Source organism: Dicentrarchus labrax, unplaced genomic scaffold, assembly GCF_905237075.1.
Source record: "Dicentrarchus labrax unplaced genomic scaffold, dlabrax2021, whole genome shotgun sequence".
NCBI lineage: Eukaryota > Metazoa > Chordata > Actinopteri > Moronidae > Dicentrarchus > Dicentrarchus labrax.
This window is the reverse complement of record NW_026136705.1, coordinates 13,893,156-13,905,982: the sequence shown is the minus strand read 5'-3', so window position 1 is coordinate 13,905,982 and position 12,827 is coordinate 13,893,156. Positions and strand designations below refer to the sequence as shown.

Below are 12,827 nucleotides of genomic sequence, written 5' to 3'. Positions count from 1 at the left end.
CGACGGTATTAAAAGATTACATAAGCATGGTGCCATAACCCTGTGTTAATGTGAACTCTTTCTTTCTCCTCGGGCTATTTGAACATTTAATAGCAAAACATTATTTATTGTCAGATCTGAAGTATGATGAAGTAGAAGTACTGCAGATCTGTAACTACTGTGTTGTCAGTATCATACAAAACCTGATCAAAACACACCTCATTAAGAATTGGGACACTTTGTTATACAAATGCACATATACAGGCTTATAAATGGTCTGTTAGTCATGAAAATGCTGCTGTTTTTCAGGTGAGGCACACATTGAATTCTGCTGTCATCTAGCCAGAGGTAACATTGACCCAAAGGAGCCGCCTGTATACGAGTATGTCAAGTTTGTTGGAGATTTCAAGTTTCATAACAATGGTAAGGATTTCTATTTTCTCCTTGTTTAAAAGACTTAAAATTCAGTGAACTGTGTAACTCTCGTGCATTTAGTAAACACTTTTGTTAAGGTCAATAAATACTCTTAAAGGTCCAGTGTGTAACATTTATTATTCATGTTGTGTTTTTGTATGGCTGCTACCTTGGCCAGGTCTCTCTTGTAAAAGAGATTTTTAATCTCAATGGGACTTCCTGGTAAAATAAAAGTAAAATAAAATAAAAAACAAATTTATTGGGATCTATTGGCAGAAATGGAATATAATATTCATAGGCATGTTTTCATTAGTGTATAATCACCTGAATAGAGGAATTGTTAAGTTTTGTTAAGGTTACCTTATAATGAGTATTTTATATCTACAGACGCAGCGGGTCACCTCCATGTAGTCCGCCATGTTGAACTGCCATGTTTCTACAGTAGCCCACAAGGGACAAACCAAACACTGGCTTTAGATAGGGGCATTCCCTTTTTATCACGTTTCACAGCCACCATAGCAGACACCACTAGATGCCCCGAAATCCTACACAGTGGACCTTTTAACTAAGCATTAATTTAACCAACTGAATGGGGGGGAAAAAAGAAAGTAGTTGTCTTTCATGTGATAATATTAAAGCGGTACCTTGTCTTCTGTCACACAGTGCCTACATCTTCTTGTAACGGGCTTGAGTTGACGTTACCAAGAAGCCTGCAGTCATCGCTGGAGGAGCAGGTCTGCCTCATTGCTACTGTACGATTAGTCACTCCACAGTTTCTAAAGGTAAGACTGGCTTGGACCTTAAAATGTCTGCCTTTGTTTGTCAGTTTGTGTTGCACGTGTGTGGCGTCATTACTCTCAAAGGAATAAAACAGGTGGCTCTGAAAACAATAATAATCTAAATCTGCATGGTCCACTGCATGAGGGGGGTTTTGTCTGAGGGATCAGACATTTTGGTTCATACTGAGTCCATCATGTCAAGCACTCTCTGGAGATTTCTTGTGGCACGCTGTGTACCTTCCAACTGATTACATCAGTAGGATACATCTGCTCCCAAAGGTGCTCTACGGGTTGAAATATGGAAGTAAATTTGAGTCACATCAGGATGTCATGTTGGGGTTAGAGTGTGGCCTTTTTTGTACTAAGAAGCGAAGGACAGTCCAAAGAATAATGTGTTTATAAATGGGTTTTTTGTTCAGAGGCAGTTTGACAGGTCTTTTCGTTCTGACTTTTTTTTTTTATCCATGCCTTTTTCTGCCTTAAAATGTGCCAGAAGGACCAGATCTATTGGACAGGCTTCAACTCTTCCCCCACTACTTGTTCCAAAATGTAAAAGACACTGATTACACTGATTTGCCAGATGGAATGACTGTAACGGTAAAGTCTGGACCATATGGCATGGAATATTTTTTCCCCTCAGATACTCAGACACAAGACAAACCTAGTGCAATTACTGGTTTTAATTTGTAGTTTTTTTTTTTTAACTCTGCACCTAACATATTGTTCACAAGTTCTCCCACAGACTAGTTGCGGTCATCATTTGCTTTTTCACAATATATTTGAATGTTCAAGGGTACAGCTCTCAGCCAATATTGAGAGCATGCAAAAAAATATGATTACAAGTTGATTGCAAGTAAATAAAATCTTCAGGCACTATTGCTAAATGATTGATCATCAAGCCCCCTCCATGCCTCAGCCTACCAAGAGTACCTCTGCATTGCCTGAGATCTGCTGGGCTCTGTGCGTTGCTATAGACACCGTTTTGTATATTTGAATTTTGTAGACTAGTCTGTCATGACGATGTGACATTGTTGTGCAAATAAAGTTTTCGGATTTGGGCTTTTATTTGTTTAAAGCCCCTACAAAGAACTTCAAAAAGTTTTGTTTCATTGATTTCAAGGGGAATCTGACCAGGTGGTAGGCATCGAGAACTACTGAAGATAGATAGAAATCACCAGTCTTCTCATGGATAGTCTTGTTTGTTTATGTAGGTCATATAGGGGCATCAGTATTAAATTGAGTGTTTCATAACCAGTTTAAAAACTCATAGACACTTGTAGTACGTTTAATTTTCAGATACCTTTTTAACATTTAAGACTTTCCTTTCTCCTACAAAAATGATGAAATCTTCACAAAATATTTAACACATTATATTTAAACTGCCTACATCAGCTTGGTTGTTATGTATGAGCAAAGTCGATGATCTTAAATCAAGATTAACTTTAATCTGCTTCACTTTAGAGCAGCTGAATTGAGTGGACAAACTTAAACTCTCCCAACTACTACAACTACTGTGACTCACCTTGTGTCTTTATTTTTGTTTAGGATTTGTGTAATGTGGAAGATCCTTGCGATGAATTCACATCCAGACACAGCCTTGAGTGGAAGTTCCTGTTTTTAGATCACAGGTAAAAGATTCTCCATAATTACATCTCTGATCAATCAGAAGTGTAGATTTTATTTTCTTTCTCTCTTACATACTTATGATCTTCTTTGTGGTTTCAGAGCTTCACCAATCATCGGCTACTTACCCTTTGAGGTTCTTGGAACTTCTGGCTATGATTACTATCATGTGGATGACTTGGAGCTTATAGCACAGTGTCATAAGCAATGTAAGTAACTCATCTCTCTCTGTTGCTTATCAAATCGCCTTTGTTCCCACCACATCCAGGAATCCATCTGTGTGAAATCGCTCATAGTTAAATGCATTCTTCCACTGTACTTGTGCACAGAAAAAGCGTTGACACCTAAACACAGCCCTGATGTTCTTTTTTTTCTCTCCTCAGTAATGCAGTTTGGAAAGGGTAAATCCTGCTACTATCGCTTCCTGACCAAAGGTCAGCAGTGGATTTGGTTGCAGACTCACTACTACATCACCTACCACCAGTGGAACTCCAAACCTGAGTTCATTGTCTGCACTCACACTGTTGTCAGGTAAGTCTTTGTCAGTGTCTTGGGATGTATAAGGCATCGGTTGTCTTGGCAAAAATAGCAATTTGTTTAAATGAAGGTTAAATTAGTTCTTTCTATGTGTTGTTTTCCTTGCAGTTATGCTGAGGTGCGAGCTGAAAGGAGGAGAGCGTTTGGCTTTGAAGAGCTGTCTCCTCCTGAGATAGCTCCCTCTTCAGTGAAGGTAAGAGTCCAGACAGTATGTGACGTTAACAAGGTCAGTTCTCTCTGTCAGCTTCAGATCTGACCCTCGGTGTTGAACTCTGTGTTCCAGGCTCAGGAGCTGTACTTGGACATCTGCTCCACACTGGATCCTCCACGGGACAGAAACAGCGGTGCACGTTCGGTATCCTCCCACAGCTCCCGGAAGTCCTCCCACACAGCACTGTCGGACTCTGCATGTGAGTCATCCTCAGCTCCCTAAAGTGCTAACTCACTCAACAGCATGTCAATATGTACAGAAATCCTGCACCTACATGGCTGCAGGAGCTGTTGTTTAAATGTAGATTGTGTTGATAATTTATAGATGGTGACACTTTCCAAGGCAGCAAATAATACGACTCTTACCGTTATTCAACACAACAGTTATAACGCTCAAGCTTTGATTGGGTCAGAGTAATGGAGATGTTAGAATCGTTTTAATAGAATCAAATCCGAGAAGACTTTGTGATCAAAGGTAAAACCTCTGTAACTAAGCAGAGTTGAAGCCAATAAAACACCTACCCTAATATATGTGGGTGACAATGCATCTATGAAGAAATGTTTCCGAGGCTCACTTTAGCATGTTTGAGCCTCCGGTCTCTCTCACTTCAGCTGCTCTTCCACCCACCGTCTAATATACCAAATCACTTGGCTTCCATCTGCATGTTTATGAACAATACACAGTGGCAGATTCATTACAGCTGTGGCTCATAAACATAGCTGCTGCTTCCCTTAACCCCACGCACATATACAGTAAACACGTATTTATTATTTTCAAAGACGTTTTCATAAAAACTGCATCTGTCAGAAAAACAGTTGGTAGATGATTTTTTTATTTTTTCTTCCAATTTGCGTTGGCTACGTTGAAAAAAAAAAACATCCACTGAATGTATCACAGTTAGTGGGTTTAAGTCAGAGGCAGAATGAGGTGGCAATCAAGGGCTTGTGAATCAGCAGTATTGTTATACAACCAGAGAAGAAATGTATTTCATAAGTAGTTCTGCCATTACCTCAGAAAGCTAGTTACTCTGTTGAGTAAGAAACACAAGTATTAAGAATTTTCCCTTTTTTTTGTTAAAGTTAGGGATATTTACATTGAAAACCTAAAATGTCTGAATGCTTATATATTGCATTTATCTGCAGCCAGTAAACATCATGGTGAAACAGATCATCAGGATTTTCAAAATAATGCTAGTCGAATACGTGAAACAGCGTGTAGTATTATTAATACATTAATGCCAATCAAACTCACATTAGATCAATATCTTTTACTGTAAACTCAATTAAAGATCCAGTTATTTTTTCATTTGAAAAATCTTTCTTGCCTGCATCCTCTTCTCAGCAAAAATAGGATTTTGAAAAGTGAGGGGGACATGTTATGCCTTTGTACCAGTGTCTATGAAAAGATCCATAGTGGGAGGGTTTGAAGCAAACATTTTCAGATTACTTGTTATGTCCAGCCAAAAAGCCTTTTAAAAGAGAAGTATCACTTTCACTCAAATAAGTTGTTCTTGCACCGACTGCTGATGATTGACAGATTGTAAGAAGTGTAAGAAACCCACTCAAGAAATGAGTCAAACACCAAAGACTTTGAATGTATCTTGCCTTTGTTGTAGTTATCAGAAAAACAGTGATTATGATTTAACTGAACCTAGCCTCAGTCTAGTATGACTGACATGTATTTAGAGGTAACCCGTTGTCTCTCCTACAGCAGCTAACTCCTACACAGAGGCCTGCACACCGTCATGGCAGTCTGCTTCCATTGGGACCGAGAAGACATCTGCCAGACTCCAACCTAGTAGTTCAAAGGTCAGTTCATACATTGTTTACATGTCTGTCTGTCTGTCTTTGGTAGATAAAATGGTGAGTGGGAAACAAGTGCACAAAGTCAACACAATATCACAGATTGTGCTAAATTGTAAAACTTTGTCGTTTTCCCCTGTAGAATTTGGCACAAAGACAAAATTCCTTTGACCTCGTTCCCCAAATGAGCCTCCCCCTTTCTCCTACCTGCAGCAAGCACTCCGCCATGGTTAGTGTTTAGACTTCTTCTCCTGCCTGTTGCCTTCCTCTTGTCTGTTTGTGTACAATATCTTGTTGTTATCACTGTTGCTGCTGTTGTGTTTATTTCATCTGTTGCTTGTGCCTACAGTTCCCTTCAGGCCTAGTTATAAGATTATGTTATAAAACCAAGTGAGAAAGATGGTTAAAAAAGTATCAAGGTTACGTATGTCTTTTGTGTTGTAGCTTTTCACATTTTGCTTGTGTATTTCTCAAAGAAATCACTCATCCGTATAATTTTTTTGACCTATTTTGCAGAAAAGCTTGATGTGCTTTCACCACCAGAATAAACCATTATATGAGTCAGCTGATTATGTCCTCAGATGCCGTATTTACAGTAGAGCTGTAATGATTACTCAATCAAAAGAAAATTAGTAGCCAACTATTTTGATCATCGATTAATCGTTCTTTAATCCTTTTTCAAGCTAAAATGTCAAACATTTGGGTTTTTTGACTGTTGGTCAGCCAAGAGAAGCAATCTGAAGACATTCACTTTGGGCTATGGGAAATTGTTATGAACATTTTTCACAATTTTATAGACCAAACAATTACTTGTGAAAATAATCATTCAGTCTGCAGCCCTATTTTGCAGTTGGTTCTTAAGTAAAAAAAAAAAATGAAAAGCTAAATTTTTTGGATCATGTCCTTCCAGCAACAGCAAACGCAGCAGCAGCAGTCATCCATGTATCAGCTGCAGCAGCCTCAGCTCTGTGTAATGAACCAGCTGAAGGAGCAGCTGGAGGAGAGGACGCGCATTCTGCAAGCTGACATTAAGACGCAGCAGCAGGAGCTGCACGACATTAAGGAGAAGCTTCACCTCGCTAATCTCCAGGTAACACCCCCACCAAGATAAAAGGAAAAAGGACTCATGTCATGCAGTCAGAAGTAAATATGAAATTAACCAGTGCTCTGAAGTATTATCCACTATAGACAGAAGACAGGAAATGTGGTTTTCTGCATTGGGAAAACACTCAATTTCATAAAAAATTGGTAGCTGCAGATGAAATCTATAAAAAAAAACATGATTAGGCAAGCATGTAATTATCAGCTGTTAAGGAAGTCAACATCATATTGTAAGCTTGTTACCTAACCCCTCACAGCAATGGTGGAATGGCCCCACCAAGAGGCCAACACTAACCAGTTCAGCCACAAATATTCTAACTGCTACATGACCCAAATAACATGCACAGAGAGGGAGACTCTCAGTGCGGTACACAATGGCTGTACAGTAGTGTTTTCTATAATTAAGACAAGTTACCAAATACTGTCGCCTCCCGGGTGTGAATGCAACATGAGATGAGCTGTGAGCTAATCAGAATTACACCTGAACTGAACTGTCCTTTTTTGTTTGCCACTGTTGCCTCACCTAAATTAGAATGTATTTTTTAGGGGGGGCACTTTTGCCTTTATTTGATAAGCACAAAGGCAGACACGAAACAGGGGAAAAAGGGGGTATAATGTGCAACAAAGGCGATGGTTGTGAACGTGTGGCCGTGCGGTATGCACTGTAACCATTGGGCTCCGAAATATGAATAAATCTATGAATAATCTAATAACATACGTAGTGCCGAAAATAAACACAGAACAGAATAACTCAAATCTTCCTACAAATTAGGCAGAATAGCACGTGAGCCATATTATTGGCTGTAGTAAACCCCTAAAACGAATAGATTAATTTTATTTTAGTAAATGAATGATAAATTTGCTTATGTGTGTGTTAGATGTTGTTACAGCAGCCTATCCACAATGACTTTGGCCAGGCCCAGCAGCAGCCCCAGCAGCAGCAGCAGCCCCAGCAGCAGCAGCAGCCCCAGCAGCAGCAGCAGCCCCAGCAGAGCTCGGGAAGGCCGGCCCAGCAGAGCCAGTCAGGGGTGATCAGGCAGCTCTCGAGCCACCCTAAACCACCGTCCTGCGGGGCCCACAGTTCATCCCCTCACTCACTCCTGAGAGAAAGCAGCTCACCCTCATCACAGGTATAGAGCTGTAAAATCCAGATCTGGAACTAATTGTCAGAAAACTGTTTGGAGAGCTATCCTCTAATGCTAATGCTTTGACCGGTGGCTTCTACAGGTTTTTATATGCCGTTTGTATTCCTTTTGTTTCACTGTAGGTCCAGCAGAGGATTGCACGGAGCGGGCAGGCGCAGTCAGCAGTGAGCGTGCCCGTGCAGACGAACACGAGTCTGACGATGCCCTTCTACAGCAACCCTATGATGTTCTCCCAGACCAACACGAGGTCTCTGCAGGATGCAAACCAAAGACACACAGACAGCGAGTTCAACCAAGATGGACAACTACGGTGAGAGCCCTGAAAGAAACGGAGCCTCTTTGACATCACGCTTTGGGTTTTTTTTTTTAAACACTACAGATCGAGTTCTTCAAGTAACACATTTTATTTCCTGCAGCATGCTCCTTAACCAGCCAATGCAGACGCTGGTTCCCACTAGCAGTGTCACCTCGCAGCCTTCCCAGTGCAACATGGGCATCTCCCAAACCATGTGAGTACTGTTTTAATTCGACTACATAGTCTGTTTGTACAGTCTTATTTCATGTTGTGCCTGAGTTCTTCGTTCTGCCCTCCACACAGATACACGTTGGAGCAGCAGATCATCGCCCCTTCGTTCTCCATGCAACAGGTCAACTGCAACGCCGTCCTCGTGCCCTCCCCAGTCTTCACGTCCCCCATCATGATCCCGCACAACAGTTTCATCACAAACCAGTCCCAGTCAGCCTACCACTCTCAGCCTCAGGCTTCTCAGCACTCCTTGCAGCTACAGCAGCCCCAGCAGTTCTTTCAGGTACGATGCCCATCTGCTGCGTAGTGATGCAGCAGTTTTAAGTGCGTAGGTTTTTTTCTAGAAACATATTTTTGACTTATTTTGACTCATTTGTTATGAATTGTTGCATAATGCTGCTCAGTGTGATTACCCAAGGCTTTATATGTACTGATTTATGATAATCTTAGGCATTACACTGCATCTGAATCCCTAGTTACCACAGCAACAAGCTACTGTGCAATTCCCCACAGGCTTTCAACCTAGAGAGCGGTGTTATTTTCAATCATTCTGAAACCCCGGCTTGGATGTAAGAAAGCTGCACTGTGATCTAAAATTCATTAGGTCACATATTAAATCGGGTTACACCAGACTTGTTTATCATATTTGTCCAGAAGGGACAACAGAAGTTGCCAGCTGTTAAAAAAAACTAAATCCCTCCAAAAGCCAAAGACAATATTACATCAGTTTATTTACAGTCACACTGTGGAGCCACTTCAGACCACACATAGATGCCACGAAGTGATCACTTTAGTTCTTGTTCAAGCTATAACATGAGGTACAGTACAACATTTATCATGTGTAGGTTATGTGTTTTTGTTTTTACTGATTGGAGATTTGTATCATTTTATTGTGAGATTGACTAAAAAAAAAAATCTGAAACATTCCTTTTATGTGCAGCAATGATGCAGCCATGGATCATAATGCTTCTTGCCTCGTGCTGAGGTCTGTAGGGATTGAATCTATTCACTAGCCAACAGTCAGCTTCACTTTATTCTGCATTATGAACTATGGTACCTTCAGCTGCCACAGAGCTGCTGCCTATGCCCCATTCACTTATTCGCTGACGGTGGTAATAACTGCTAATGTAGCAGCTCTTGGAGAACTACTGGGATGCTTGGCAGACAGGACGCACTGTTCAATAAGTTTGCCATCATTTTGAAAGTTGTTAATTTCACTCCTAATGTGCGTATCGGGCGCAAAAAATATTGTTCAAGCAACATTAAGCTTGAAATCAGCCAAAGGTCTTGCTTTTTTAAGAAGGTCAAACAGAAGCCCTCTTCCTGCTTCCCACCCTGAAAACGTTCATTCAGCCCGTAAAGGTAAAATACTCAAATACTGGCAGAAGTCCACTCACCTATACACTATGTGTTACGGATCTTAGTCAAGGATTAGACTGGCAACAGCTCAAGAAAGATTTCACAGATCGAAACTTGGTGACAGGGGTTCTGTCAGCAGGTCAGAGTCCATTCATGTTCTCTTTTATGTCCACAGATGGCTCAAGGACTTGTCCATGGTGGATCTACTCCAACATTCTTACACACCGCTAACGTCCCACAGCAAAGCACCGTGGGATACATCCAGCAGCAGCCGCAAACACAGCAAGTGCCGCAAGCACAGCAGCAACAGGCGCAACAGCAACAAAGGCAATACCAATGTTCCCAAAACCAGACTGGCAGTGTTTCAGACTTCCGAAATATGCTGACTCGGTAGCGCTTTGGACCGTGTGACAGCGCTGAGATCACCCACTGTGTTGTCGCCATGTAGGCAGCAGCATGTTGTGGCATTTGGAAGTCAAACTTGACGTCAAGTTCTGCAGTGGAAATGCTCGAGTGGAAAATCGCTTCTAGTGACCTTACTTTTGATGCGAAGGTGCCCATTCAGAAGAAGCCGGTGCGTACGTCACCGGAGTGAAAACCACTGCACTGGGCCGCAGGATCTGAGGACAGTCTGAGGTGCTGGACCTTCATCACTGGGCCCGCATCACACTCACACGTCATCAATCAGTGAAACTGCCGGAACAAGAGGATTATCAAAGCTCTCGAGAAGACACCGCTTCACGCGAGGTTGTTTTTCATCTAGCAAAGAGAGTTTTCTTTCTAAGTGTCTGTTTGCACTTTGGTACCACCCCCTACCCAAAAGTAGAATATTTATTTTTGCCCGTGAATTAATATTCTATTTTCCTCACTCATAAGGCTTAATAGTGAGCTTATTGTTCAAACCTACACCTCGCTCCCCAGTTACATCAATTCGTCAACCCTGGTCAGATTGTCAGCTCGTGAAAATGGGGTCATCTCAAAAAAAGGGATTTTTGTACATGGGAACTCTTTGACTAGATCAAAGTGTACGTCAGTTGGCAGACATCAGACGTCGCTCCCATTTTGTTGGCATGGCAAGTCACTAGAGAGGGGCTTTATTGTGAAACATGCAGTGGTCAGATGTCATATCTGAAAGTCAGGTTTGATAAGAATTTAGATGCAACATACTACACTGGGAAGCTGGGAGGGAATATTCTCCAATTATTAGAAATGTCTATCTAGATTTTTAAAGCCTCAATCTGGGACTGAGGAAGGGCGTCGCACAACTATCGCACCACTTCTCACCGAGAACGACAACAAAGCTCTGAAGTCGTGATTTTAGGTGTTTCTGATGAGTCCTAAACAAGCTAGCAGAGGGGGGGAATTTGTGCCTTTAACCATGGTACGTACCATGGTGTGGTTTGATGGTTTTGGCGGATTATGGCTTTAAAAATCCAGCTCAGGTCCATTTGGAATACAAAATTATATTTTCATAGGTCATAATATATTATTTTCCACAGTGCATCAGATTGAAACAAAAGACATCTGGATTTGTAATGGATATATTACAAATATATAATGGATGCTTTTTGCAACCTTGACATCAAATCCAAACTCTTTCTATGATGATAGCATCTAATAAGATTCATTTAACATTTGAAACCCTAATGAACTCATATTTATTACATATAAATTAGAAAAGTATACGGGATTAAGAAACTAGTTTTCTACACTAAAGTTCTAATTGTTTGGGTTAATTTAGACATTGTGTAAGGTCAACACCGGTCTTAATGTCTTACCCCACCCGGGTTAATGGTTTAATGCGAGTGGTTTTCACGAGAGCAGTGCACCACCACAGACCTGCATGTGGCTCACAGTAATTTTCCATACCATGATACAACAAACAGCTGCGGAGGGGTTAGCTTAGTGATTTGAAACACAGGATGATGATTTTGGAGAGATTCTGCCTGCTACCTGGTTGTCAGCAGTATTACCTTGTTTATTCTACTCTGGATATTTGTTTTAGACCCTCCGGGAAGTGTACTCTAACCATGACCACGTGAGCTCATTTACATTGCTTCCTGCTTTGAATGTGATCTCATTGAAAAAAACCAAAACAAACATATTGCTCGCAGATATTAATTCCCCCTGAAAATGAACCTCCACTGCGTTATATTATGTAAATTATCATTCATGCAGTGATTACAAAAACTATATATATCTGACATTATTTTAAGTATCAAATACTGATTTGCCTATATATATATATATGGAAGTTACTCAAGTTCTTTCTTGTCAGTATTTCAAGATGTTATAATCTTGTTCTTTTCATACTGTAACTTTTCCAGTCCATCATATTTGAGAGAGATGTTGTTTTATGTTCGTTTGGTGAAAGAAATCCCTGCGATTTGTGCAACTGCTAATCAGCTTTATAGACTGCACTCCAACCTCAAACAGTCATATTATAGATATTATATATATTGAATATAAAGGTAAACGGATGCTAACATATTTACTCATGTTGCAATGTTGTATCTGGCATTCTTTGAAGATAATGTTGATTGCAGCACAGTCATACTGGTCAGAAGACAGTGTGGAGTATACTGGTGAAGCTGGATTAGCAGTTGAACAACATCCAGGAAGAATACGCACAAAACATACATACATCTCTGTCCCTATCTCTCTTTTGTTAATGACAATCAGAGACAACTTTTAACTGTACAGACACTGCTCGTGCCAGAGTCTGAATGTAAATTTAACACATTTCTACCGTTTGAATTTGCTCGTGTTACAGAGTCGTTCCTGTATAGCTCAGCAGGAAAAAACCCAGTATTTCCTGAAATCCTCACTGTGGAACTTGTGCTACACTTTATAAAAAAGCAGCCCTTCACGCTGGGCTCAGCCACCCCAGCTGTACACATTCGGGTTAGCTACGTCATAGTCCCTTTTCAAGACTGGTGCTGTTCATAGCGGACGACAAGACTCAACTGTCAGAAGAACGTGCGTCAACATGTACGTTCAGTGCCCTTTTACACTTTCCTATGTGCAATGTCAATTTGAAAAAGAAGAATGTTAATTTATACTGTTTTAAATGTTTCACAGCAGATGTACGATGTATATAGAGGTGTATAATAAGCCATTGTACCATGTAAATTATATGGAAGTATTTTTTTAATGAAATTGTCCTAACATTCCTTTAGCCGTTGATATCAGCAGTATCTTTTTTTTTTTTTTAAAAAAGGTACAAGATGTGTCCAGTGAAGAGTATGATTACAGTGATTATACAGGACTTTGTTTGGTGACGCTGAGTGTTAGTTTTTTTCTTTTCCCCCAAACGTGATGTAAAAACAGAGAAACTCTGGAGTAAAGGGT

At 40.6% G+C, this 12,827-nt stretch overlaps 1 protein-coding gene across 6 annotated transcripts in view; it reads left to right on the top strand.

Annotated features, from left to right (window-relative positions):
- The window catches only part of npas2 (neuronal PAS domain protein 2), a 39,505-nt gene extending 28,115 nt beyond the window's left edge, over nt 1–11,390 (top strand). For 2 of the 6 annotated variants that reach the window (XM_051402587.1, XM_051402586.1), the window contains exons 8-22: nt 289–402; nt 1,057–1,175; nt 2,718–2,800; nt 2,898–3,004; nt 3,179–3,326; nt 3,441–3,525; nt 3,616–3,742; nt 5,254–5,351; nt 5,488–5,574; nt 6,256–6,435; nt 7,325–7,576; nt 7,714–7,901; nt 8,008–8,100; nt 8,190–8,400; nt 9,652–11,390. In XM_051402587.1, coding sequence (XP_051258547.1) covers nt 289–402; nt 1,057–1,175; nt 2,718–2,800; nt 2,898–3,004; nt 3,179–3,326; nt 3,441–3,525; nt 3,616–3,742; nt 5,254–5,351; nt 5,488–5,574; nt 6,256–6,435; nt 7,325–7,576; nt 7,714–7,901; nt 8,008–8,100; nt 8,190–8,400; nt 9,652–9,870 — 2,111 coding nt within the window. In that variant the 3' untranslated portion in view covers nt 9,871–11,390. The remainder of the gene's footprint in view (nt 1–288; nt 403–1,056; nt 1,176–2,717; nt 2,801–2,897; nt 3,005–3,178; nt 3,327–3,440; nt 3,526–3,615; nt 3,743–5,253; nt 5,352–5,487; nt 5,575–6,255; nt 6,436–7,324; nt 7,577–7,713; nt 7,902–8,007; nt 8,101–8,189; nt 8,401–9,651) is intronic. The other 4 variants (XM_051402588.1, XM_051402590.1, XM_051402592.1 and 1 more) reach the window with 4 other exon arrangements.
- The last annotated feature ends 1,437 nt before the right edge of the window (nt 11,391–12,827 follow it).